The sequence below is a fragment of the Babylonia areolata genome, chromosome 14 (assembly GCF_041734735.1).
Source record: "Babylonia areolata isolate BAREFJ2019XMU chromosome 14, ASM4173473v1, whole genome shotgun sequence".
In the NCBI taxonomy this organism is placed as follows: Eukaryota; Metazoa; Mollusca; class Gastropoda; order Neogastropoda; family Buccinidae; genus Babylonia; species Babylonia areolata.
The window spans coordinates 15,430,676-15,457,471 of NC_134889.1; the positions used below are offsets into that span (position 1 = coordinate 15,430,676).

Here is a 26,796-nt window from a genome sequence, read left to right on the forward strand (position 1 = left end):
GCTGAAGATGGTGTTATACGTAATCTCGCATTGCTTCTACTTAAAAGAGAGATAACTTGTCCTATTTTCTGAAGTTCAGTCGTCAAGTTGTGAAACAATTTACAATTCTAACTTCTGAAAGGTACGGTAACTTACGGAAATTTTGTTGTCGCCACTTTCTAATATAGAGCTATGGCCCGAAATGCGTTTTCATGGGAAAGGCATTGTCAACTTTCAACTTGAAAAGAGCTTTCTTTGCTTGGTACCAAAATAGTTTATGAACGATGGTCGTGTTTTATCGAACGTTAATATTTATGTCCGCCTTCACCTCGACAGTTGCATCTTCAGTGACGATCGTCTGTTCCTCCGACGAACCGCTTACGTCATGTCACGTGACGGCCACGACACCGACACCTACCGGGCTGGTTTTGATGGTGGCATCTGGCAGGTGAGGAGCTCGTGACATGAGTTAAACAGAAACAGAGGGGTGGCTGGCAAGAGGGGTGGGGGTGGGGGGTTGGGTTGGGAGGAGGGTGCTGGAAGGGAGTCAGAGATCTAGATATTTTGTGTTGTATGTGTGTGCCTCGTGTCTTATACTGACAAAGGAAATTTCTTCTTCTTTTTCTTCTTCTTCTTTTGTGGGCTGTAACTCCCACCAACGTTCACTCGTATGCACCCGTGGTCTTCTACTTGCATGACCGTGTTTACACCCCCTATAGGCAGCCATACTCCGTTTTCGTGGGTATTATTCTATTTCTCCTGTCCACCACCCCTCAATGCAGGTGTCGAAAGCCATGTTTCTCAACACCAAGAACTGCAACCAGCCAGCCCTCGTGAAAGCCTGCAACAACATCTCGTCCAGTCTGCAGATCTACTGGCCTTCCGTCACGTGGTCAGACCTGCGGAAACCTCTGTACTCGGGACTTGCGGCAGCGCTGTACACTCTGAGGACTCTGGGCACCTCGGACATGCCTGGGAACATCAGTTCTCAGGCCCCCATCTGGGCCCAGATGTACGGCCAGTTGGCATCGGTGTATGTAACCAAGGCCGCCCAGACTCCGGACTTTGGTGAGTGATGGTTGGAGGAGGGGGATAGGAAGACCAGATTTTTTTAAAAATTCTATTTTGGGGAGTCGGTAGAGGGACGGCAGTCAGGAGGGGCCGGGGGTGATAGGAGGGTGTGGGGGTATTGGGAAAGTGTCTGTCTGTCTGTCTGTCTGTCTGTCTCTCTCTCTCGTTTTCATCTGTTTCATCCAAACCAGTCCGGTTTTAGGAAATACCATTCTTGCCATACTTCTCTAACCAGCCTAGTGGATAAATTCTAACCAGCCTAGTGGATAGTTCAGTAATATATACATAAAAATGAATTCACTGACGTCCTTATTGTAGACTTCGCCAAAGCATTTGACATGACTGACCACAGGTTCTTCCTTAGAAAGCTAAGAATTTATGGACTGTGTAACAGCACTTTAGATCTGATGTCGTCATTTGTATCTAACAAAAAACAAGTGGTATTAGTCAACGATTCCAAGTCTGCTCTTTTGCCTGTTAAGTATGGTGTACCTCAAGGCTCTGTCCTTGGACCCATTCTATTTTCAAAATGCATTAATGATTTACCATTGTACTTAACAATTTGTCGTGAAATGATACAGCCCTACATGCCAGTCATTGTAATACAAAAGAAGTACCTCTAGTGTTACAAGAGAATATTGATAAGTTAGTCATGTGGTCAAAACTAAACCATATATGTCTTCATCTACAGGAAACCAATTATAAGATGATCATCACTCAACAGAAGCGCCAAAGCATTTTCGATGAACTTGTCCCTCTTTATATAAACACTGTTGTTATCAGAAGTTGACAATAATAAAATTCTTGGAGTTGTGGTGGACAATAATCTATCATGGTCCGATCACATTTCTATGTTATGTAAAACATAACAAAAAAGTGCAACATCTGAACAAAATAAAGCATTTCTTAAATGTTCATTCTAGAAAAACGTTCTTCCATGCATGCGTTGAGTCTCATATAAAGTATGCATCCACTCTATGGGATTCTGCAAGTGAAAACACTCTAAGGCCACTGTTTAGTCTTCACAGACGCAATAAAATCAGTTCTCGCGAAATCCTCCACATTGACACCAGACGACCATACTTTATTGGATATTCTCCAATGGAAATGGAAATTAAAAGACAACAAAGCAGTTTATATATTCAAAATCTTTCTCGTTGTGCCCCACCCTCAATTGTCAGTAAATTTCGATTAAACGAAAATCGCCACGTCCATAAGATTATGTTACCCTGTCCGAGAATTGAGCTGTTTAAATCTAGTCTGTCACACTCAGGCGGTTTATTGTGGAATGATATATCGACCATTCTCAATGTTCAAACTAGTCTTAATGTATTAAAAACAAGAGAGGCAAGGCCTTCAAGACTCACTTGTGATACACTTTAAAAAAAATCCAAGCTTTTTATGTATTGAGTATAATTTCAAAATGTAATGTTTAAGATGAGAAAGATCAGTTTAAAGCAAATTAAGTGCCCTAGCATTAATTACAGAGTAATTTCCCTTTTTTACTATCTGCACCAAAACGTTTGCAAAATAAATAAAACTTCCATGCTTAGCAAAAGAAGTTCCTGTTTGAACAAAAAATGATAATAATGACTCCTCTTGTTGTTGGGTCAGAATATCAGATCAAAGTGCCAAGTTTAGAGAATACAAAAAAAATATAAATATAACAGTAAATGCAGTTTACATATAATTAGGCTTCATTATATATTTTTTGTGCCCATCCCATAGGTGCAATATTGTTTTAAACAAGATGACTGGAAAGAACTGAATTTTTCCTATTTTTATGCCTAATTTGGTGTCAACTGACAAAGTATTTGCAGAGAAAATGTCAGTGTTAAAGTTTACCACGGACACACACACACACACACACACACACACAAACACACACACACAGACAACCGAACACCGGGTTAAAACATAGACTCACTTTGTTTACACTAGTGAGTCAAAAAGTACCATTCAGAACTCATGAAAGAATTTGTGAATACAATGTACCTTTCCCATTCTCACACTCTCTGTGTCTGCCTGTCTGTCTCTGTGTCTGTCTGTTTCTCACTCTCTCTCTCACTCTGTCCCTCTGTCTCTGTCTGTCCATCTGTCGGTCTGTCTGTCTGTCTATCTTTATGTCTATCTGTCTGTCTGTCTGTCTCTCTTTATCTCTTCCTTCTTCTTTCTTTTCTTTCTGTTCTAAGTATTATTTGTGCATGCACTTATGTTGTCATCTTTTTTGTGACATAATAGAAATTCATGAATGCAATGTTAAGCTTTCGTATTGAGTATTTATTGTACTTTCCCTTTTCATGAGGGCAGGATGAAAACAAGCCATTTATGCTTATTCCTTTTTCCCTCATAAAAAAAAAGAAAAAAGAATCGTTCGTTCCTTCGTTTGTTCGTTCATTCGTTCGATTATCTGCGTTGTTGTTGTTGTTATTATTGTTATTTATATGTGCATGTGGTTTTTTTTTTCTTTTTTTTAATTAATCTAATTTCATTATCATCAGGGTAGCAGTAGTAGTAGTATAAAAACTATACTGTTGTCACTATTATCATTTTTGGGTTGGCTGGCTGGATCTGTCTCACTTTACATCTGTTTCTCTCTGCCTCTCTGTTGTTGTTATTTCAATGTTCATTTGTTGGGGCAGGTAGGATGGTTGCTACATGGAGCTCGCGACCTTGCGCGGGTGTGAGCGTGCGTGAAAGAAGTCGCCTCTTGTGTGTGTTGTGTGTGTGTGTGTGTGTGTGCAATTCAAATGATCATGCAAAGTACGTGAGATGTGTTCACAAGTATGTCTTGTTTTGTTCTTTCTGACTGAAAGGTGTTATAACACTGAGCGGACAACAATTAGAACGAACACTTTGTCGTTGTGATTGTCATTCTGATTGTCATTGTCTCTTCCCCCAACCAGACTGCAAAGACAAACTGGACGTCGCTTTCATCCTGGACAGTTCTGGGAGCGTCAGTTACTCTGACTACAGACTGATGAAGCAGTTTGCTGCCTCCGTGGTGGACGTGATGAACGTGTCTGTGGACGCCGTCCGAGTGGCTGACGTCGTCTATTCCAGTGCTGTGTCGGTCCACTTTGACTTTGACGACTACAACAGCACGGATGACGTGAAGACTGCCTTCCTCAGCACGCCAAAATGTAAGTGGGTTTTGTGTATGTGTGAGTGCAAGAGGAAGGGATTTACGGATTGGATGGGGTTGGAGAGCACACGCACGCCTTCCTGTGTGTGTGTGGGAGGGGGGGAGGTGGAAGGGCGGTGGATCGTGTATGTGTACGTGTGTGCATGTACGTGTATATATGTATGTATGATTGTGTATGAATGTGTATATGTGAGAAAACATATGTACAGAGGCGCCGAGAAGAAGCAGGTCTCGGTCGGTTCTAGGCTTTCCCAGGTAGACAGCATGTTATGCAAATGACTCTGTCTTTGACCGAGGATAGTCGCTATAGAAGTATCGTCATAAGTAAATCATTCAATATGAATATATGTGAATATATGTGCGTGTGTGTGTGTGTGTGTGTGTGTGTGTGTGTGTGTGTGTGTGTGTGTTCTCAAACGGAATAGTCGGCCTGGGAACCAACACTGCCTTAGCTCTGAACAAGACCAGAGAGATCCTATATGACGCTGGAAGAGGGGCCAGACAGAACGTGAAGAAAGTGGCCGTGCTGGTGACGGACGGTAGGTCCAGCTCCTTCACCCTGACCAGGGACGCTGCCAAACTTCTCAAGGTTAGGTGACTGGTTGCTTCAATGCCAGTCATATCTGTTCTTCCCGATTCTGCCTTGTCTTGATTCCTGTATCTTCGATTCGTCTGTTCTTTTCGATTCGCCTTTTCACGATCACCTGTTCCTGGTTTGTCCTTTGACTCAGTGTGATGAATGAAGTATACGGATACTTCTACAGTATGATACAGTATTCTTTCTGATGCGCCTATTCCCGATTCGCAGGGGTGGAGTGGGGCAATTCTCTATTCTTTTCTGTTATATTCAGGACCAAGGGACGACAGTGTTTGCCATTGGGGTGGGGGGCTACAGACTGGCAGAACTGCAAGCCGTGGCTAGTGACCCCATCTGCTCGCACGTCTTCACCATGGACAGCTTCGACAAGATCGACTCCATCATCACGGAGATCCAGAAGAGCACGTGTGAAGGTCAGTTATTCAAGGGGGTGTCTGGAGCAAAGTTGTGAAAGTCAGGGTCAGGTTCAAGGTCATGGTCATGGTCTTGGGAGGGGCGAGGGGTAGGGGGAGGAGGAAGGAGCGGGGTGGGGAGTGAGTGGGGTTCAGGGGGATTGGCTGGCTAGTCAGGACAAACGAACTAACGAACTAGAAACAGCACACGTGTTGGTTGAGAAAAAAGAAGTAGGTTGATTGGGGAAAGAAGGGAGGGGGAGAGGGAGAGGTTTGGGTAAAAGAAGGCTGAGAGAGAGAGGAGAGAAAGAGATAAGGCGGAGGGAGAGGACAACGAGGGAGACAGAGAGGGTGTGGGGAGGAGGGGAGGGAGACAGAGATAGACAGACAGGGATGGAGGGACAGGGGGATAGAGAGACAAAGAGAGAGAGAGACATATATACAGAGGGAGAGAGACAGAGATAGACAGACAGACAGACAGATAGAGAAGAAGAGAACTTGTCTTCAAATCAAATCAAAAACACTTTAATAATCCACATGGAAATTAAGTTGTGCAATCACAGGCTCGTTGTAAACACTGGCATAAATCATCATGCGCAACATAAGAAGAGATTAAAACTAGTCAAATAAGAATTCCCAATAGCTGACGATATATTAACCCCCCCCCCCCCCCCCCCCACACACACACTCATGTTAAGACAATAGGGTATTGCACAACAATATTAACAAATGAAAACATCCAACAAAAAAGGGTATAGATTACTAAAAATGATATGCGCGCACGCACGCACGCACGCACGCACGCACGTACACACACACACACACACACACACACACACACGCACACACACGTTAAGACCATAAGGTATTGTACAACAATACATAAATAAAAACATCAAGGGACTAAATCGTATATATAAGTAAAATGCACACACACACACACACACACACACACACACACACACGCGCGCGCGCGCGCGCACACACACACACACACTAATTCACACACACACTCACACACATACATACAACGTATGCATGCACATAACATATGTCACGGCAATAAAATTAGTACATTAACATTAAGATACATGAAATCCAAGTAAAATAAGAAAATATTTAAAAATCACTTCCGATCACACACACACAGAAATGCTTGCCCGTGCTCACCCGTTCAGTCCCCACATGCACGCATAATGTCTGCTCCCATACCTCGTCTGCTGGTGAAGTTCAGGTGTTGCTGTGGCGAGGGGGGCTTGGGGGGTGGGAGGGTTTACTCATGGAGTTAGTGTATTGATGTTTTGATTGGTGTGCGCGAACGGCTGTAGGAATAAATGAATTAATGTATCGAGATGTTCTTGCGCGTGAGCTCTAAACCAACCACTTATGTCTGGCCTTCTGCTATTAATGTCATCATGTAGTGGGTGTCTTTCGTCGGTCAAAAATTGTTATTAGTCTCGTCAGTCAGTTTTCTATTGTGCATGTCACTAAGGTGTCTTGTCTTATACCCACCACCCCACCCGCTTTCCTAATGGCTTTTTCCAACCTGTCTTTGTCATGTTTGGTCAGGTTTCCCCCCCAGCACACGGCTCCGTATGTTAAAACACTGCAGACAACAGATTGTGTAAAACATTTGGAGCATCTGCTTGCATACATTAAAAGATTTCATTTTTCTAAGAAGTACATGCGACTGTTGCTCTTTTTAAGAGTGCAGTTGAGTTTTCATTCCAAGACAGCTTAATGTCGATTATCACACCAAGATATTTGTATGAGTCTACTTGTTCGACCACTTCATTTTTTTGTCATGATTTTACTTAACTTGATTTCTTTTTTTTCTGAAGTCGATTACAAGCTCTTTCGTTTTGCCAACATTCAGCTCAAGGAAAATTTTCTTCACACCAGTTCACAAACCTGTCAATTTCTCTTCGGTAGTCAGTGTCATCGTCATCAGTAATAAGTCCTGTCAGTGCGGAGTCAATCTGCAAACTTAACGAGGGACACGAATTGGTCAGACTTCTGCATTCAGCCGTATACAAGGTAAAAAGAAAAGGCGAGAGGACTGTGCCTTGTGGTGCACCTGTGTTTGTGAAAGAGGACAGTAGACATAAAATCATTTAATTTTTACAAACTGAGGCCTTTTAGTAAGAGTCTAAATTCCATAAAATCGTCGGAAAAGCGAGTCCATGTGCATCAGCTTTTTTGCTAAGAGGTGAGGTTGAATTGTATTAAAAGCACTAGAAAAATCAAAGAACAACAGGCGGACACAGGTATTTGATTTGTCTAGGTGTTCATAGATTTTGTTCAAGACAAAAAGTATTGCATCATCCGTACATCTGTTCCTCCTGTATGTAAATTGCAAGGGATCTAAAAATGGTTTGACAGACTCCTGCAAATAGACAAGTATCACTCTCTCAAAACTTTCATCACAGCAGATGTCAGTGCTACAGGACGGAGGTTCATTCATACATGAAACTGTGTTTCTTGGGTACAGGTATAATGCAGGAAGTTTTCCGATAGATGGGTATTTTGCATTCAATAAGAGATTGATTAAAAATAATTGTTAAAATCTGGTAGAGCTGAGCTGCACAGTATTTCAGTGTATTTGATCGGATCTATCAGGACCAGGTGCTTTGTTTGGTTTCACTCGTTTTAATTGTGAAAGCACTTCCTCTTCAGACACAACAATGCATTTCGTCTTCTTAACATTTAAAATATCACTTAAAACTTGTCTTTCTGTGCTAAAATCGTGACAATCAAAACGAGCAAAAAAGTCATTCAGTTTGTTTGCTTCTTCTTCTGATGATGATAAAACCGTTTCTTCCCCCCCCCCCCTTCAACCTTTGTATCCACTCATTAGTTTCATCCCTTCCCACACCCCTTTCATGTTGCTGCTGAGTAATTTGTTTCCTATCTTCCGCTTATAGTATTCTCTGCCCTCTTGCAAGTCTTTCTTAACCTGTCTTTGTGCTTCCCCAATCTCTTCTTTTACCCCTCCCTTAAAAGCATTTTTCTTAGCATTAAGAGTACCTTTGATCTGTTTCGAAATCCAGGGTTTGGTATTGGCAACAATTTTAACATCTCTAGCTGGAACGACACAATCTTCACAAAACTTAATGTATTCTGTAACTGTATCTGCGAATTCACATACATTGTCCGTGGCCTCAACAAACATATTCCAGTCTGTGCACTCAAAACAGTCTCTTAAGGTGTCAATGGAGTCAGCTGACCAGTCACGCACTGACACTTTCACAGGCGGCTGACGTTTAACTAAAGGTCTGTAACGTGGCAACAGATGGGGTTAGGCCTGTGGTCAGAACAGTCCAAGGGGTGGCAGCTGTACAGAAGAATAAGAATCGGTACATTAGAATAAAACAAATCAATTGTCCTGTTCTCACGGGTTAAGACAGTAACATGCTGGTAAAAATTTGGAGTGTCTTTTTAAGAGAGCAGTGATTAAAATCCCCGGTTAAAATTTTCAAAGTCAGGTGCCCTTTGCCTCAAGATCGTGTACGTGGCTGGCAATTGCCGTCTCTGCTTCACTCGCATGGCTTTGGGGCTGAATATACACAACTGTCAGTGCACGTGAGAAATTCCCGCGGCAGTAGTATGGCCTGATTCCAAGGGTCAAGAACTCTAACACAGGTGAGCATTCTTGTGTGTGACAGTGATATTGTTTGGATGACACCATTGTTTGTTGATAAAAACACCCCCCCCCCCCCCCCCACCTCCCCCCTTCTTCCCCGCATCTTCAGTCCTATCCCCCCCCTGATAAACTAAAACCATCCCAAAGACACTTGTCCATCAGCAATAAAACTGTTTAGCCACGTTTCTGTAAAACACATTAAACTACACGTTTTAAAATCGGAGCAGGATAAAATGTTGGCCGAAGTTCGTCTGTTTTTGTTTCTGAGTGATTGCACATTGCCCTCGATGACAGTTGGTAGATAGGGTTTATATTTTCTGACCTTGTTTTTGGCTCTGACACCACCCTTCCGACCTCGTCTGCGGGGCTTTAGCTCCTTTGGAAGATCGAGACGAGGTCGGATCTTGGACAGCGCAGACGACCGAAGTCGAAGTAGGTCCGCCATGTTGTAGTGGGTGGGCGCGGCAAGCCAGTCATGGTTGACACCTGTTGTTTGGCTAAAACAGCCCCACACAGACAGGAGCAGGAACAGCAGGACACCACAACACACTTGGAACAGTCACACACCATCTTGCACAAGTATAAAAAGGTTAATACAGGTAAAACTCCACAAAACGCTAAAAAGCACGAGCCTGCAAAAACACCGTGTCGCCACTGAGCGCAGCGCCACCACCTTTTCGGATTATGACAGAGACATGTTTCGTCAGTCTACAAAAAATGTTTTCCTCCTCTTCCTCCTCCTCATTCTCCTCCCCATCTTCCTCGTCCCACTGGTTCTTTTCTTATACTGTTATTTAACATGCAGCCTGCCTCCAACGAATACTGTGGTTGTGGTGCTTTCCAAATTAAACATTACACAGATAGATTGGGAGATTGACGGATACACAGACAGACAGACAGACAGACAGACCAACGGACAGACATACAGACTGATGACAGGATGACTGATTCGAACTGACTGACAGTCGGACTGACTAATTGATTCATTTGTTGATTGGTTTCAGCCAATTTAAAGGTACCTCCTGAGGGGGACGTTTCAGGCAACGACACCGATAAAACTGTTGATATTCCAGTCCCAGGAGACAACAAAACTATCGTAAGGAGAGAGAGAGAGAGAGAGAGAGAGAGAGAGAGAGAGAGAGTGGGTGAGTGATGTGTGAGAGCTATAGATAGAGGGGTGGTTAGTGTGTGAGCTGGGGAGAGAGAGAAAGAGAGAGAGGAGAGAGAGAGAGATGTAAACACACAAAAAGTAAAACAAAAGACACCACCACACCACACACACACACACACACACACACACACAACACACACACACACACAACTTAATCATGTCTGTGAATCTCGAATGCGATACGGGATAAACTAGAGGCTAAATGAAAATTCGATCAGAATCCGGTTTGACCTGGAGCATAAAGCATTAATGCGATGATGGAGTCTCCCGTCGGCTCGACGGATGAGTAGGCAGGCAGGCTTATTTGTCGGTGTGTGTCGTCATATGGGAGAAGAGGCCGATTCTGGATGTGCAGCACTTCCCACAGGTGTTGCAAAGGATAACGTCTCTAGAAGCTGAGCCCTGCTTCCTTCGCTGACGCTTCTCCTTAATGGCCAGCGTTCTCTTGTTTTTAAACGTCTTTATACCACTAGAGCACAGCGTCCTCCAACGACAGTGCTCAAGGGCATCAGTTTCCCAGGAAGCGATGTCTATGTCACAGGCTTTGAAGTTTGTCTTCAAGGTGTCCTTGAAGCGCTTGCAAGGTCTTCCAAGTTCGCGGTGGCTTTCCTTCAGCTGTCCATACAGTAGCATCTTCGGGATCCTGCTGTCTGTCATGCGGACAACGTGTCCTGTCCAGCGTAGCTGGCACTGGATCAGCAGGCTTTCGATGCTGGGCAGGCCGCTCCTCTCTAGGACATGGAGTTTGGAGACCCTGTCTTGCCACTTTATGCCGAGGATCTTTCGTAGGCATCTCTGTTGAAACTGCTCAAGGTGCTGAATGTGACGGCGATACATCGTCCATGTTTCAAAGCAGTAGAACAACGTGGTCAGCACAACAGCTCTGTAAATTTTGATTTTAGTGCTGAGTTTGATGCCTTTGTTGTTCCACAGCCTGTTGTTGAGTCTGCCAAAGGCGGAGCTGGCCTTGGCGATGTGCAGCGTCACTTCTGCATCAAGGGCTCCGTTGCTGCATAGAGTGCTGCCCAGGTAGCAAAACTCGTCGACTGACTTGATCTCTGTGTCATCGATCTTGATTGCAGGTGGGGGAAGGGGGGGATGGGGGGGGGAGGTACTGGCGTTCTGTGAGCTAGCTGGTTGGTACATGGACTCAGTCTTGCTGAGGCTGATGGTGAGTCCAAAGCGCCTGCAGGAGGTTGAGAACCTGTCCATAATGTCCTCATGGGTGTGTGCAGCAAGCGCGCAGTCATCAGCGAAGAGGAACTCTCTCAACAGTGCCTCAAACACCTTGGACTTGGCTTGGAGTCGCCGCAAATTGAAAAGTTTGCGATATCTGTGCGAAACTGAATGTAGATGCCCCGGTCAGTCTTGGAAGGCGTCAATCAGCATGGCAGTGAAGAGAATGGAGAACATTGTGGGTGCCAGGACGCAGCCCTGCTTCAATACATTTACCACAGGGAACGGATCCGACATGTCAGTATTTTCCTGTACTCTCGCCTGCATGCCATCGTGGAATGACGCAATCAGCTGGATTAGGATGTCTGGGCAGCCGAACTTTAGGAGGATCTTCCACAGACAACGGCGGTTCACCGTGTCGAAGGCCTTAGTCAGGTCTACAAAGACCATGTGGAGCTCCTCGTTCTGTTCACGGCACTTCTCTTGCATCTGGCGTACGGCAAACATCATGTCACATGTTCCCCTGCCTGAGCGGTAGCCGCACTGTACTTCAGGGATGACTGTGTTGGAGACATGGTCAACCAGTCTGTTCAGTATGATGCAGGCGAAGATCTTGCCGGCGATGCAGAGGATAGAGATTCCACGGTGGTTATCGCAGGATGTTTTGTCTCCCTTCTGTTTGTAAATGTGGACAATTGAAGCATCCTGGAAATCCTGGGGGACCTCCCCTCTCTCCCAGATAGACTGGAACAGGGCGGTCAGTTTGTCGTCAGCACCTCGCCTCCATACTTGTAGATGTCAGTCTGGATTCCATCCGCTCCTGGTGCTTTTCCTGACGTTGTCAGCTTCAGGGCCTTCTGGGTCTCGGCCTTGGTGGGAGGGGCAGCTAGCGAGTCATTGACTGGTAGCTGTGGGAGGGCTGCAATTACCTCGTCAGATATGGACAAGTCCCTGTTGAGGAGGGTGTTGAAGTGCTCTGCCCAGCGGGCAAGGATGTCTTTCTTGTCTGTCAGGAGGGTGGTCTGGTTCAAGGCTCGGACAGGGGTTGATCCTGTGACTCTCGGCCCATACACAGCTCGGATACCATCATGGAAGGTCTTCATGTCGTGATCATCAGCAGCAGACTGAAGGTCTTCAAACTTTCTCTCCCACAAGGTGTTCATCCTCTCACGCAGCCTCTTCTGTACGAGTTGCTTGGTTTGCAAGAACTGGTTCTTCTTCCTCTGGCAGTCTTTATCAGAAATGTGATCCTGATGCCGTATATGCAGTGTGTTCAGGAGCTCGGGGATTCCAGTGTCGTTCTCGTCAAACCAGTCTTTGTGGCTCCAAGTACAAAGCCGAGTGTGTCAGCTGCTGCTGTGTACATAGCATCTCTAAAGGTGCTCCATACCTCTTCTATATCAGTCAATGCAGGAATTTCTTGGAGAGCTGCTTGGATTTGCTTCTGCAGCACGTCCTTGGTGATAGGGAAGCGGTGGATGTTCAGCTTCCTATGGGGTTTCTGCCTGGCTGGTTGGAGCCTGCGTGCAAGTCTGATGTTCATCTTGCTGCGTACCAGACGATGGTCCAACCAACAGACTGATCCTCTCATGCAGCGTGTAATGGAAACATCACCTCTGTCCCTCTGCCGGACAATGGCATAGTCCAGCATACGCCATTGCTTGGAGCGGGGGTGCATCCATGTGTTCTTGTACTTGTCCGCTTGATGGAAGAGGGTGTTGGTGATGGTCAGTCCATGCTGCGCGCAGAGCGAGAGCAAAAGCAGTCCGTTGGAGTTGCACTTGCTAGTACCGTGCTGTCCTAGGACTTTTGGCCACGAGGAGAAGTCCACGCCGATGCGGGCATTGAAATACCTAAGGATGATCAGCCTGTCCTTTCTGTCTACCGCTGAAATGGTGCGGCTTAGCTCCGCGTAGAAAGCTTCTTTGATGTCATCAGGGTTGGTCATCATCAGGGCATAGCAGCTGATTACTGTGGAGAAGTGATCCTCGGACAGCTTCAGACACAGGGTCATCAGCCTATCGTTTATCTCACATGGAAAACTGTCAAGCTGTCGTGCAAATTTGGTTCGTGTGGCAAAGCCCATGCCTGAGGTTCTTGGGGTGCCATCTGGCTTCCCAATGCAGTAGAAGGTGTAGCCCCCTCCACCTTCCTCCAGCTGGGTTTCACCTGCAAACCTGGTTTCACTCAGGGCTGCTATGTCCACCTAGTAGCGATCAAGCATTCTAGCAATGAGCGCTGTGTGCTTTTCTGGTCTGTCGTCTCTGTTTAAAAGGGTGCGAACATTCTAGGCACCCAGAGTCAGGGCATGACTTCTGGTTCTTTTCTTCTGTTGTTTTCGACCGCTAGTGTTGGATGTCCAAGTAGGTGCGGTTTCCTACAAGGTACAAGGCGAGGCAGGCTTTGTTTAGGGATCCCTTCCCCATGTGGGGAGAGCAGTGCTGTCCCTATAAATGGCTGCTCTGACACTGTGGGAGGATACGGGCGCCGCATCTGCCCCAGTCTACGGCGGACGACCATCACCCCACAGCCGCTTGCGTGCAGAGTCGTGACTAGGAACTGCCAGCAGCATCCTCTGCCTGTCCCCGTTACCACTTCTCCATCGCCGCAGGGCTTGGGAAAGCTGGGTGTTGAAGGGCTAGCTCGTTGTTCCTATCAGAATGGACCCAGTTTTGATAAAGCATAAAATACTGTAATGATAAAACTTCCAAAAGGAATTAGTATTTCTATCATGTACTAATTGGAAAACCAGAACTACCAAATGCCTGTAAAAACTTGGACTTGATTTTTGAAAACACGCTTGAATGGAAGACTATATTTTTGATACAAGAAAAAATCAAGAGATAAGATTGAAATTGTTCCAGATAAAAATCAGTTATCAAATTCCTGTGACAGGTTCTTTTCTGACGGACATGGAAGTACTCCCAGGTAGCAAGTGTATTTTCTGCAACGATAAAAAAGACACAATTTTGCATTATTTATGGGAGTGTAGTCATGTACAACTGACGTTTTGGACATAATTTGAAAGAGGTCTAAAACAAGAGATCAAAGGCCTTCAAGACTCACTTGTGATACACTATTTAAAAAATCTAATCGTTAAAGTATGTTCTGTATTATTATAAAGCTTCGAGTTAAAAAAAAAAAAAAAAAAAGAAAGAAAAAAAAAGGCCTGAACGCAGATTCGAACCCAGAATGATCGGATGGGAAGAAATTGTCTTAGTCACTTCACTATTGCGGATCCAAGAATGACGTTCAAAAAATAACATTTAAGTGTGGTGTTTAAAGGGCGATAAATCGATTGTGTTAATCGAAGTGATAACGATGTTTAAATCACATCAATTTGGTGTATCTCGGGCATTTAAGAATTCTTAAAAGTCCGCGGTAAATGAGACGTCGCCATCGCCGCAACCATACTACAACATTTAGCCGTTTTCTCTGGATCTAGACAGATGTACAAGTTTAGTTACACTCGCCGGGAAAGTACGACACGGTCGATTCAATTTGTCATTTATTCCCATTCTAGTTAATTGAGTATCAACTTTAAATATTAATATCCAGTAAACACGTTGATGATGTAGTCTGTGTCACTGTATGTGTTCTGTCCAGAATTTGTATTTCTTTCCATTTAATTGCGAACAAGAAAAATGAGTTTGCGCCGTCTTCTCACTAAGCATCGCCAACGCTACTGCAACCGAGATGCGGTTATATGGCGTTTTCGGAACCCCAGAAATGGCCTCAACGAAATAAACCGTTAATGATACGGGAAACACGGCTTAATTCGGGAGACTTGCAATCTGTTATTGGTATGACTGTGAAGATTTTTTTTTCCTACTATCTTTAAGCCAACTTTGGTAATGACGGACAAAGTTTTTCCAGAAAAAATGGCAACACACACACACACACACACACACACACACACACACACACACACACACACACACACACGGACACACAGACAGTTCCCCCCCCCCCCACCCCCCCCACACACACACCCACACACACACACGTGGGCCACAGAAGTCACTACCGGAAAAGACAACACAACACAGCACAGCATGGTACAGATCAACACAGCACATCACAGCACAGTACAGCACGGCGCAGCAAAGCACAGCACAGCATGACACAGCACAGCATGACACAGCACAGTACAGCACAACACAACACAGCTCTGCACAGCACAGTACAGTACAGCACGGCACAGCACAGCGTAGCACAGCACAGCACAGCATGACAGTACAATACAGCAGAGCACAGTACAGCACAGCACAGTACAGCACAGCATAGCACAGCACAGCACAACACACAACCACTCAACTCACGCTTCTCTCACTCACCTTTCAATATCCAGGTGGCCGAAGTGTCCTGCGGAATTCTGCACGTCTACGTGTCCACCACGGACCCTAAGCCCGGCCCTCAGGTGTTTGACGGACTCTACACTGCAACCCCGGGGCATCCCGCAGTCCTGCGGATCGTGGAAACCCTGCCCCAGGGAACCCCTGTCTACGTCACGGTGGTAGGAACCCGCCTGCCGGCCTCAGCGGAAGCCCTGAGCAACTGCACTGACTACAGCTGGACTGTGGGCCCTGGAGTCAAGACAGGTGTGAATCAGAATCAGATTTATCTGTCAATTAAACCTGAACAGGGTTTTAAGACTCACGAACGCAGTCACACATACCATACAGAAAAAAGTAAGTTAATTAACAAAAAATAGAATACAAAACAAGAAATTGAATTAGTTCTCCTTGCCATGACGTTTTTGGCAGCAGTTATAGACACATTTTTCAAATATTCCTGCACGTTTGTTCGGGTATCAGCTGACTAGGTTTAATCGTATTTTGAAATGTGTTTTTGCTGAATGTTGTGTATAAATTCTATAATTTCTTTGTATATCCCGCAGTCATCTATGAAATGATATTCATCCTCAATTGTTTGACATTGTAGGCATAGTCTCATTCTTTTTGTATGTCAAAATATATACCCTTTTCCATTACAAGATCATGACAGGATATTATTACTTTGCACAGCGACCGTTTTATATTTATATAAATAAGGTATTCTTCAAGAAAATAAGGTTCGATTCTGTATTCATCAATACAAAATAGTAATTTTGATTTGTTTTCAGAATTGTTTCTCTTCCAATATAAAGCACGTTCGTATTCTAGTTAATTCATGATGACATAACGGAGACTGTGAATATTGAATGCGGGCTGATTACTCCAAACGTGTACTAAACCAAGATGTTGTAATATAATTCTAACGAGGTTAATCCATGTTCGCTGCTTTGTCTCCCGTGTTAGCATATCATCCAACGCAGGTGCTATATACGGATTTGCATGTACCCGTGTTATTTGAAACCAAAAGTTTATCATTTGACTGATCACATTAAAAGTTACTTGGATACTTAATTGTCAGGTCACTAAATGAAGGTTTGAAGAAAGGTGAACTGTCACAAACACAGAAAGAAGGCATAATAATTTGTATACCAAAGGGTGACAAACCAAGAGAATTTATTAAGAACTGGAGACCGATATCTTTATTAAATGTTGTTTATAAAATTGGATCTTCTTGCTTAGCAAATAGAGTTAAGTCTGTGCTGTCCTCTTTAATTAGTGATGACCAAACAGGATTTATGTCTAACAGATTTATTGGTGACAATATTAGATTAATATATGATATGATTCATTATTTAAATTCAAAGCAGTTGCCTGGTTTATTGATTTGTATAGATTTTGAAAAAGCTTTTGATACTGTTGACTTCACTTTCATGATGAAAGTGTTAAAAGCATTTGGATTTGGTCCAGTCTTCTGTAGATGGATAAGTACCTTTTATCAAAATATTAAATCAGCAGTAGTAGTAAACGGAACGGCGTCTTCTTGGTTTCCAGTAGAGAGAGGATGTCGTCAAGGTGATCCCATTTCACCCTACTTATTTCTTCTATGTGTTGAAATCCTTGGCATAATGATAAGAGAAAATAAACTGATTAAAGGTATTAATATTAATAATACAGATCATAAAATTGCACAGTTTGCAGATGACACCCAACTGATGACCAAAGGAGATAGAATATCGTTTGAGGAGATCATAAGGACAACTGACTCGTTTAGTAGTTTTTCAGGATTATATATGAATGCAGGTAAAACTCAAGCAATATGGCTGGGTAGCAGAAAACAATGTCAAATTAGATATCTACCTCATTTAAAAATGGTATGGAACCCACCAAAATTCAAAATCTTAGGAGTGTGGTTTACTGTTGATTTAGAAGAATGTGAGGAATTAAACTATAAAGACAAAATGTCTGAAATTAGAATGTTATTTAGAATATGGATAAAAAGACCGATTACCCCTTTAGGAAGGATAGCTGTTCTCAAGTCACTGATTTTATCAAAAATAACCCAGTTATGGATGTTTCTACCAAATCCACCTGATGAATATATTGATGAGCTGCAGAAGGCATGTTTCAAGTTTATTTGGAACAAAAAACAGGATCGAATAAGTAGAAAAACAGTAATTAAAAGTACAATATTAGGAGGATTAGGAATGTTTGACATCAAACAATTTATTAAAGGTCTTAAACTGAGCTGGATACGTAAATTAAAGTTTTCAAACCATAAATGGACAATAATAATAAAAGAAAGCAATCCAGTTATCAAAGATATTGATAGATATGGACCCTGACTACCAACACCTAATGATAAGAATAAGTTCTGGATCCATGTTTTCCAAGCCTACAAAGAATTTTGTCAGAAGGTCCCACTATTAAGTAGTAAAGAAGTTTTAGCAGAACCAATCTTTCTGAACCAAAATATTAAAATTGGAAGTAAGATTTTATCATACAGAAATTGGATGGAAAAGGGGGTCTGGAATATTTCTCATCTAGTGCACGGGGACAGTAGTTTCCTTTCCTATGAAGATTTTAGTCAAAAGCATGGAAATATAACAAATTTCCTTACTTTAAATGGTTGCATAAGGTCAGTTAGAAATTATATAAAAAAAACCTAAACATTAAAATTGATAATAACACTGCTTTGCAGATGAGAAAATCATTACAAATGATATATTCAGTGAAAAAAGGAACAAAAGTTTATTATGATACTCTAGTTAAAAACAATACGACCCCTAAATGCTGTAAGAAATGGAACGATTTGTTGCAACTGAACATTAATTGGAAACAGACATTTCACAAAATACACAAAATAAGTGATGTTAACTTAAAATGGTTTCAAATAAGATTAGTTCATAGGATTATTGCAACAAACAAATCACTGAAACAGATGAATATCTCTCATAATGATAAATGTAGCTTCTGTGGATCACATCCAGAAACCATTGAACACCTTTTTTGGAGATGTGAGATTGTGCAGAGATTTTGGACTGCTTTCCAAACTGATATTAATAACAAATGCAATAATGTATACAATGCCCAATTATGTGAAGAATTAGTTTTATTTGGAAACTCACACACATTTGCTACAGATGACATTTTAGATTTTATTATTTTACTTGCCAAAAACTTTCTGTACAAATGCAAATTCAATAAACAACCACCACAACTCAATGCATTTAAAACACAGCTCAGATACAGATACAAAATCGAAGAACATGCATCTTATATACTAATGAACCATCATGCTTTCCGTACAAAGTGGAACAGTTACCTTCCAATTATGGAAACTGTTACTTAATCATAATTTCACATGTTCCATAGTTACCATTCTATATAACAGTCCTTACTTTGTACTAACATGTCTTTATTTATTTCTCAATATGTATTATTTGTTTATTTTTTTTAAACTTTTATAGTTGCTGTTGTCTTTACAATGTGACCAATCACAAGTTTTCTTTTCCAATAATGCAGAAGTGGTATACTCATGATCATTATTATTATGACATTATAATTTCACCACTCGCTTTCGCCTTACCCTAGATACCATTACTATAATAGTTGATACATTTGATGCTGTTGCTATGTCACAACTGGTCTAGGCTATTTACTATTAATGTCATCTTAAATCACCATGATTACTACAATCATTAAGATGTAAGCATTGATTGATTGAATGATTGGACAAATCTTCCTTTCTTCTTTTTATTTTTTAAAAAATTTTTAAATTTTTTTAATTTTTTTTTGTTTTTGTGTGTGTGTTTGTTTGTTTATTTGTTTGTTGTTGTTGTTATTGCTGTTGATGTTGTTGTTACAGATTTGTTTTGCCTTGCTATAGCCTGTTTTGTTTTATTTTGTCTTATCTATCTCTCTGTAGTGGAAGATGCTACTGTTCGTTGTATACGGTTTGGTTCATACTATTCTCTGTATTGTATACATGTTTTTGGAAAATTAAAAAAAAAGTTTAAAAAAAAAAAAAAAAGTTACTTACTTCACCGAGTATTACTAAATTTTTGGCTTTTTCTGGACACCCAGTGTTCGTTTGGTGGGGAACTATATCTTTTTCTATACGTTAGGACATGTGAAACAAGACGATCAAAAAATTCTGAGATTATACGTATGCTTATGTTTTCATTCTTGAACTTTCTTTTAAGACTTTTGGATCCTTATTCCCTTGTTTTGCTAGGTGTTCTGAAACCTTTTCAGAAATGCATAATGTACGGAATAGTATTCCTAGATATTTATACTGTTCAATTGCTTCTGTGACTGTCGTTCCGTATTTCAAAAAAAAAGAAAGAAAAAAAAAGACAGAGTAACTTAGATCGTGGTCTGATTTCGACTACTTTTGTCTTGTCCCTATTGGTTTGAATACCTAGTTTTTCACAACTGGTTTAGTTTTAGCTAAAGATTAAGTCAACATTTTGAAAGAAGTATTAAATCATCAGCATATAAAGACAAGAGATACCACTGTTTTCAGACAAACTGTTGGTAAATCGGTATACGGGAAACAGTTCACAATATCATTTTATGAATATATTGAAAAATGTGGGGCTTAGTGCATTTCCCTGCAATACTCATCTTCGAATATATACTGAAGTGGCGAATCCATTTTCATTGCGAGTACAGACTTTTGTGTTTGTATATACTTTTTTTTTTTCCAAATTGAAGCACCTACATCGTATACTTATTTTTGTAGTCTATACCTACATGCGAAATGTTGTCAAAGGTTGTGTTTTTTTTAAATCTACGAAAAATGCATATAATCTATTCTTTCAGTCTTATCAACTTTTTTTAAACACAAAAATGGTCCGTAGTTCTGAAATCTTATCTAAAACCTGCTTATTCTTTTGCAAGTATATTGCTTGTTCTAAATTATTATTCAATCTGCTGATGATGATCAGACTAAACAGACTACTTAAAGAGCAATTGATAGTTATTCATCTGAAGTTATTTCGTTTGATTTATTGCCCCCCCCCCCCCCTTTTTTTTTTTTTTTTTTTTTTTTTTTTTACATGGGATTGATACACCCTTTTTCCTTAAATCTGGATAACACCCTGTTTCCAGAACATATTTAAACATGGCTTTGATTGTGGGAAGTAAGTCTTTTTTTCTTTTTTCTTTCTTTTGTTTGTTTGTTTGATTGGGGACTACTTGATGTACGCTGTAGTACTCTCATAATAAGTATATTCATCTCGGCGTCAACCAGACCCTGGAGACGCAGACACCTACAGTGTTGGTCAGGAAGTTTGGGTAACATTTTCAAAGACTGCGGGTCTTCCTGTTCAAGTCTTCCCATCTCAACCCACAGCACACTCGACTCTGTGAACAGTCGATTGATAAAAAAAAATACCGTATGGTTGATCGTCAGAATTGATAAGTCATTGGTCAATTAAAATTAACGATTGTTCCATTAGGAAAAAAATATCGATTGATCAATCAAAATTAACAAGGGATCGATCAATTAAAGTAAATGGTTGGTTTATCGATTTTCATTAACGAGTGATTGTTCAGTTTAGAGCAATGATTGATCAGTGGACTGACTGACTGATGATTCGATTGATTGACCGATCGATCTGACAGGTGTCCAGGTGAGTTGTGTAGAGAACGGAGTGACAAGGGACTGCACTGAGGACGATGTAAGGGATGCCGGATTCTGCTCTCAGAGTGAGTTCCCTTGGATATTTCCTCTTCTCTGCTTCTCTCATTCACCACCACACCCTCTCCCCCCACCCCCCGCACCCCCAACCTCCACATGCATACATACATACATATATAGACACACGTGCACTCACACATTGACACACACTATCTCTCTGTCCTTTGCATCCTTCTGTCTGTCCGTCTGTCTGTCTGCACCTCTCTCTCTCTCTCTCTCTTATTCTATTTCTAACTGACTCTCTCCTTTTTCAGATTCAGCTCCATATCGTCTTGTATTCTTCATCATCATCATCATCTTCTTCTTTTTCTCCTCCTCCTCCTCCTCATTATTATTATTATCATCATCATCATCATCATTATCATCATCAGCAGTAGTAGTAGTAGTAGTAGTATTGTTGTTGTTATTATTATTATCATCATTATTATACCAGGCGTTGATTGGACCTTACCACTGGACAACCCCTGCACTGAGGACAACATCAAAGATGGGAAACTGCGACACAGCTACCCGTATGACCCCACCAAGTTCCTGATGGTGTGTATCTGTACACGGTGTCTGTCCATCACTCTGTTAGACTCCAGACTCCAGATCCGTGTATTTACCGAAATACAACCAAACCAAACCAGACCGAACCAAACCAAACCAAATCAGATCTCTCTCTCTCTCTCTCTCTCTCTCTCTCTCTCTCTCTCTCTCTCTCTCTCTCTATATATATATATATATATATATATATATATATATATATATTTCTGACACCCTCTCTAATCTTTCTCCTTTGGCTCCTAGGCTTGTAAATTTCAATTTCAGTTCAGCCAATATATTAGTATGAAGCAGAAATATCGGGACTGGAAAACAGTGGTAACAGAAAATGTGCATTTCTTTACTTGTAAGGAAACGTTTTCTGAATGCACACAACCGAACACCAACCGGTCATGTTTATGTTGAACTTGGGAGATACCCGACTTATCTAAATTCATATACTGAGTGCATCAAATATTGGCACAAACTGACAAGAATGAATGAAAACAGATTCTCGTTCAAAGGTTATATGTTGCTATATTGTTTATATGATAATGGGAGGAAGACGTGGGCAACGAGTGTTGTCAGTGTTTAAGTTCTTATGGCTTTGTATTTGTTTGGGATCATCAGGGACATGAAGATATATCAAGGTTTTGTAAAGTTTTTCCGACAACGAATTATTGATTGCAGGTGGCAAGACTGGCATGACCACGTGTAAACTAGTGATAGATTTGCACAGTTCAGACTTTCTAGAACATCACATGTAGCTGAACCATACAATCAGGTGGAACTGAATAGATGTATAAAATATGCACTGACAAAATTAAGATCTGTATCTCTAATAGTGCTACTGATAGTTTCAGAAACTGTATGTTACATGAATATATGTATACATGTCGTTTATACAATATGGGCTAGGAAGATGATTTGATTTTTTATGTTGCCCTGCTTTGAGCGACGAAAGACAAAAAGTAATTCAACCAAAGAGATGGCTTGGAGGTAACGCGTCCGCCTAGGAAGCGAGAGAATCTGAGCGCGCTGGTTCAAATCACGGCTCAGCCTCCGATATCCCCCCCCCCCTCCACTACACCTAGAGTGGTGGTCTGGACGCTAGTCATTCGGATGAGACGATAAACCGAGGTCCCGTGTGCAGCATGCATTTAGCGCACGTAAAAGAACCCACGGCAACAAAAGTGTTGTTCCTGGCAAAATTCTGTAGAAAAATCCACTTGGTTAGGAAGAACAAATAAAACTGCATGCAGGAAAAAGATACAAAAAATGGTGGCGCTGTAGTGTAGCGACGCGCTCTCCCTGGGGAGAGCAGCCCGAATTTCACTCAGAGAAATCTGTTGTGATAAAAAGAAATACGAATACGAATATTGAGATCCGCCTAATTTCAATTTCAGTTTTGTTAATATCGTCAAGACATGAGTGTACTCTGTATAACCATAACCAAATATCACGTACTGTTTCGTCACGAATGTTGTTGGATATTTGTGTTACCTACTTTTAGCTGATTTATGTTATCGATTGTGTCGTGTTTTTATTTTCTCTATCTTTTCTCAATGCAACCACCCTCAGTAAGGGGCTTTGGCATTCATTTGAATTATTTTCTTTTAAATCGTTATCATGATCTCCCCCCTCCCTCCCCTCCCCCTCTCTCTCTTTCCTTGTTTCACCCCACCCTAAACACCCCCTCCTACACCTTTCCCCCAAACCCTCCACCCCCATGTTCTGAATTATGTTTTATGTCTGATACTCATCTCATTTAAAATGTTTTGATTCGATATGATTCGATACGATTTTCTGTGCCTTTTTAAAAAAAAATATTTATTTTATCTTTTTTCTTTTTTCTTTTTTAAATTACAGTGTGACAACCAGGGCCGATACTACATCACGCTCTGCCCAGGGGGAGTCATCTTCAACACCCAGACGGGAGACTGCGGTTTTACCTCCCCTGTCCCTCAAGCAGGCGACATGGGCAACCCAGGGAACGGGCAGAACGCCAGCGATTACGCTCCCTTGGACCCATGCAAGACCACTTTTGACATCAGCAGTGTCTGTACCCCACAAGCTCTGGCCAACCACCAGTACTACCACGCCTACCCATCCGATCCCACAAAGTAATTAGTTTGTATGAGGAGGGTGGGTCTCCTTGGCTGTGGGGGTGAGGGTGTGGGTGTAATGGTCGGGGTGGGGGGGGGAGGGCTGGGCGGAGGGAGTGCGGTATGGTGTGGGAAATGATGGTGGATTGTGGTGTGCGGGGTGTATGTTTGTGTAGGGGAAGGAGTGTGTGTGTGTGTGTGTGTGTGTGTTCTCAGCGGGTCAGGGGAATATTTTTGATGGGCTTGTTGAGATTCGTTCATGCACACACACACACACACCCACACACGCACGCACGCACGCACGCACGCACGCACACACACACACACACACACACACACACACACTCACAAACATCAAAAGAAAACAATGCTTAAAAAGAGTCGTGTTTGAACCTTTACTTTCTTTTTTTTTTAATGCCAGGTTCATCCAGTGTGACGCCTGGGGCAAAGCCTATCTAATGCCCTGCGGTCCGAGCACCGTCTGGTCCCAGACCGACTACACCTGCATCCACGCTTCCGCCCCAGGCCCCAACCTCACGCCCGCCCCCGCCCCCACCACAGCTTCCTCCCAGACAGGCACCTGCACCCACGGCCATCTGTATGCCAACCCAGCCAACGCCAACTCTTTCTTCCAATGCGTTCATGGGAATCTCGTGCAAATGCCATGCTACCCTGGTCTCGTTTTCAGTGTGACCGCGCAAAAGTGCGTCTGGCCTTGAAGAAAACAAGATGAGGATGATGAGGATGGAAGAGGAGGAGGAGAAGGAGGTGGAGGAGGAGGAGGAAGAGGAGGAGGAGGAGGAGAACAAGAAGAAGAAGAACAACAAGAGAAACAACAACATCAAGAACACAACAACAAGAGAAACAACAACAACAACAACAACAACAAGAGAAACAACAAGAGAAACAATAACAAGTGGCCATCGTTAACCCTTTCACCGCTAATCTCGCATTTACGCACAGGCGTGGTAGAGGACCCATGTCACTGAAATGTGACCATTCGTTGGTCTGTTATCCATGAATCTACTGCTCTTAATGCTCGGTGGTAGGAAAGGCCATATTTTCTATACATCGCAGGGGGAATCCCCAGCTATATTTAGCCACTGTCTTTTCTGTGTTTATACCACAAGGGAATTTTGTACTCTAAATTGACTGGCGGTGAAAGGATTAACAGTTTTGTGTCCAAGACCATGCAGCATACTATTAGACTGATGCTATTCTGCCAGTTAAAGACGCCAGCTTTTTTATATAGATATATACATAATCTTTTGTAAAGATTGTTCAAAAAGTCATGAAAAAAAACCCGATGTTATACTCCCATATCAGTTTGTGTACTTATGGGCAGCATAATTGATTTTTTTTGGTCTAATTTGATTTGATTTGTTGACAAAAGCTGTGCTCCTATTCGGCGAAAATGATCAAAAACAATAAAGGAATGTCTTTTGTCTGCAGATGTCTCACTATTTCATTGAAAAGTTATCCATGCTACATATAGGACCACTATAGGAACGGTTTGTTGTTGTTGTTGTTGTTTAAATGTATCCATTGAATACAATCAATCGCTTTGCCGTATATCCCTGGAAGAAAAAAAAGTGCTTTGTCGTGTATCCTTGTCAGAGCGTCAAACGCTTTGCTCGTAACAGTTGAAGACAGTGAAGGATTTTGCTGTGTATCCAAGTAAGACAGTCAAGTGCTTTGCCCTGCATCTCTGTAAAGATCCGAGCTTTTTGCTAAGAACCCATGGAAATAGTGAAACATGGAAATAAGTGTTTTGTCGTGTAGCCTTGGAAACGGGAACATTATTTCATCTTTTACATCAAGGTTGCAAATTAATATTCTGCATCTCTCCCCCCCCCCCCCTCTCTCCCTCTCTCTCGTTGTTTACCTATCTGTATGTACATGTATGCTTTAGGCCCTTTGCTTAATAATAAAACCGTGTGAGTAGTTGTATTCATTAAGTGGTATTTGCGTTTTTTTTACGGCCATGTAAAACATTCAACAACTGTTATCATTCCTAATGAAACACACACACTCTCTCTCTCTCTCCCTGTATCTCTCTTTCTCTCTCTCTCTCCATCCCTCTCTCCCTCCCCCCTCTCTCTCCCTCCCTCTCTCTCTCCTCTCTTTCTCTCTCTCTCTCTCCCTCCCTTCCCCCTCTCTCTTTCTCTCTCTCTCCCCTCTCTCTCTCCCCCTCTCTCCTTCTCTCTCTTTCGTTCTCCCCCCTCTCTCTCTCCCCCCTCTCTCCCACCATCTCTCTCCTCCGTCTCCCTCTCTCTCTCCCCCCCTCTCTCCCCCGCCTCTCTCTCAGTGATCTGTTCCTGTCTTTTCTTTCTCTGCTGGATTTCACTTTCCAGTCTGTTTCTGCATCTGTTCCACCAAGGAAAATCACCTTCACTGCACGTCTTATATCTAGATTAATTCAACAAACGAAATATAATGTACTTCCTTTTAAAGTGTACAGTTTAAATGTATCAGGTGTGGTGATGCTTGGGAACTTGTATTGCTTCTTGGCAGTTCATTCAGTGAATCCTATATACGTTTGTGTGTCATTTATGCTTCCCCCCCCCCACCTCCCTTACGTTCATTGCTTATATTCAACCCACCAAATGGATGCTATGCTGCAAATGTAATTTTCTGTGCTACTTAGTAAATAAAAAACAAAACAAAAACATACTGCATGTTTTTTTTTTAAATGTGGACGGCTCTCTTTCTCTCTCTCACTCTCCCCCCCCCCCCCCCCCTCTCTCTCTCTTGCTTGGTTTTGGATTTTCTTATGTTTTTTTCTTCTTTTTTCTTCTTCTCCTTTTGAAAGAAAGAGGAAGAAAGGTATTTCTTTAATAAATTGAATAGAGGTTGGGGTACTGCTTTAACTTAAAGTGGGGGGGACACGGCAGTACAAAAGAGACCAAAATGATGATTTTGTCGTGATTTGGGTTTTTGATGGATTTTGATT

At 42.2% G+C, this 26,796-nt stretch overlaps 1 protein-coding gene across 2 annotated transcripts in view; it reads left to right on the forward strand.

Moving 5' to 3' along the window:
* LOC143289862 (uncharacterized) overlaps positions 1 to 26,516 on the forward strand; it is a 35,618-nt gene extending 9,102 nt beyond the window's left edge. For both annotated transcript variants that reach the window (XM_076599056.1, XM_076599057.1), the window contains exons 3-13: positions 316 to 427; positions 762 to 1,047; positions 3,957 to 4,193; positions 4,621 to 4,784; positions 5,047 to 5,206; positions 9,833 to 9,924; positions 15,527 to 15,776; positions 21,141 to 21,224; positions 21,650 to 21,753; positions 23,608 to 23,861; positions 24,265 to 26,516. In XM_076599056.1, the coding sequence (XP_076455171.1) occupies positions 316 to 427; positions 762 to 1,047; positions 3,957 to 4,193; positions 4,621 to 4,784; positions 5,047 to 5,206; positions 9,833 to 9,924; positions 15,527 to 15,776; positions 21,141 to 21,224; positions 21,650 to 21,753; positions 23,608 to 23,861; positions 24,265 to 24,562 (2,041 nt within the window). In that variant the 3' untranslated portion in view covers positions 24,563 to 26,516. The remainder of the gene's footprint in view (positions 1 to 315; positions 428 to 761; positions 1,048 to 3,956; positions 4,194 to 4,620; positions 4,785 to 5,046; positions 5,207 to 9,832; positions 9,925 to 15,526; positions 15,777 to 21,140; positions 21,225 to 21,649; positions 21,754 to 23,607; positions 23,862 to 24,264) is intronic.
* Positions 26,517 to 26,796: the final 280 nt, after the last annotated feature.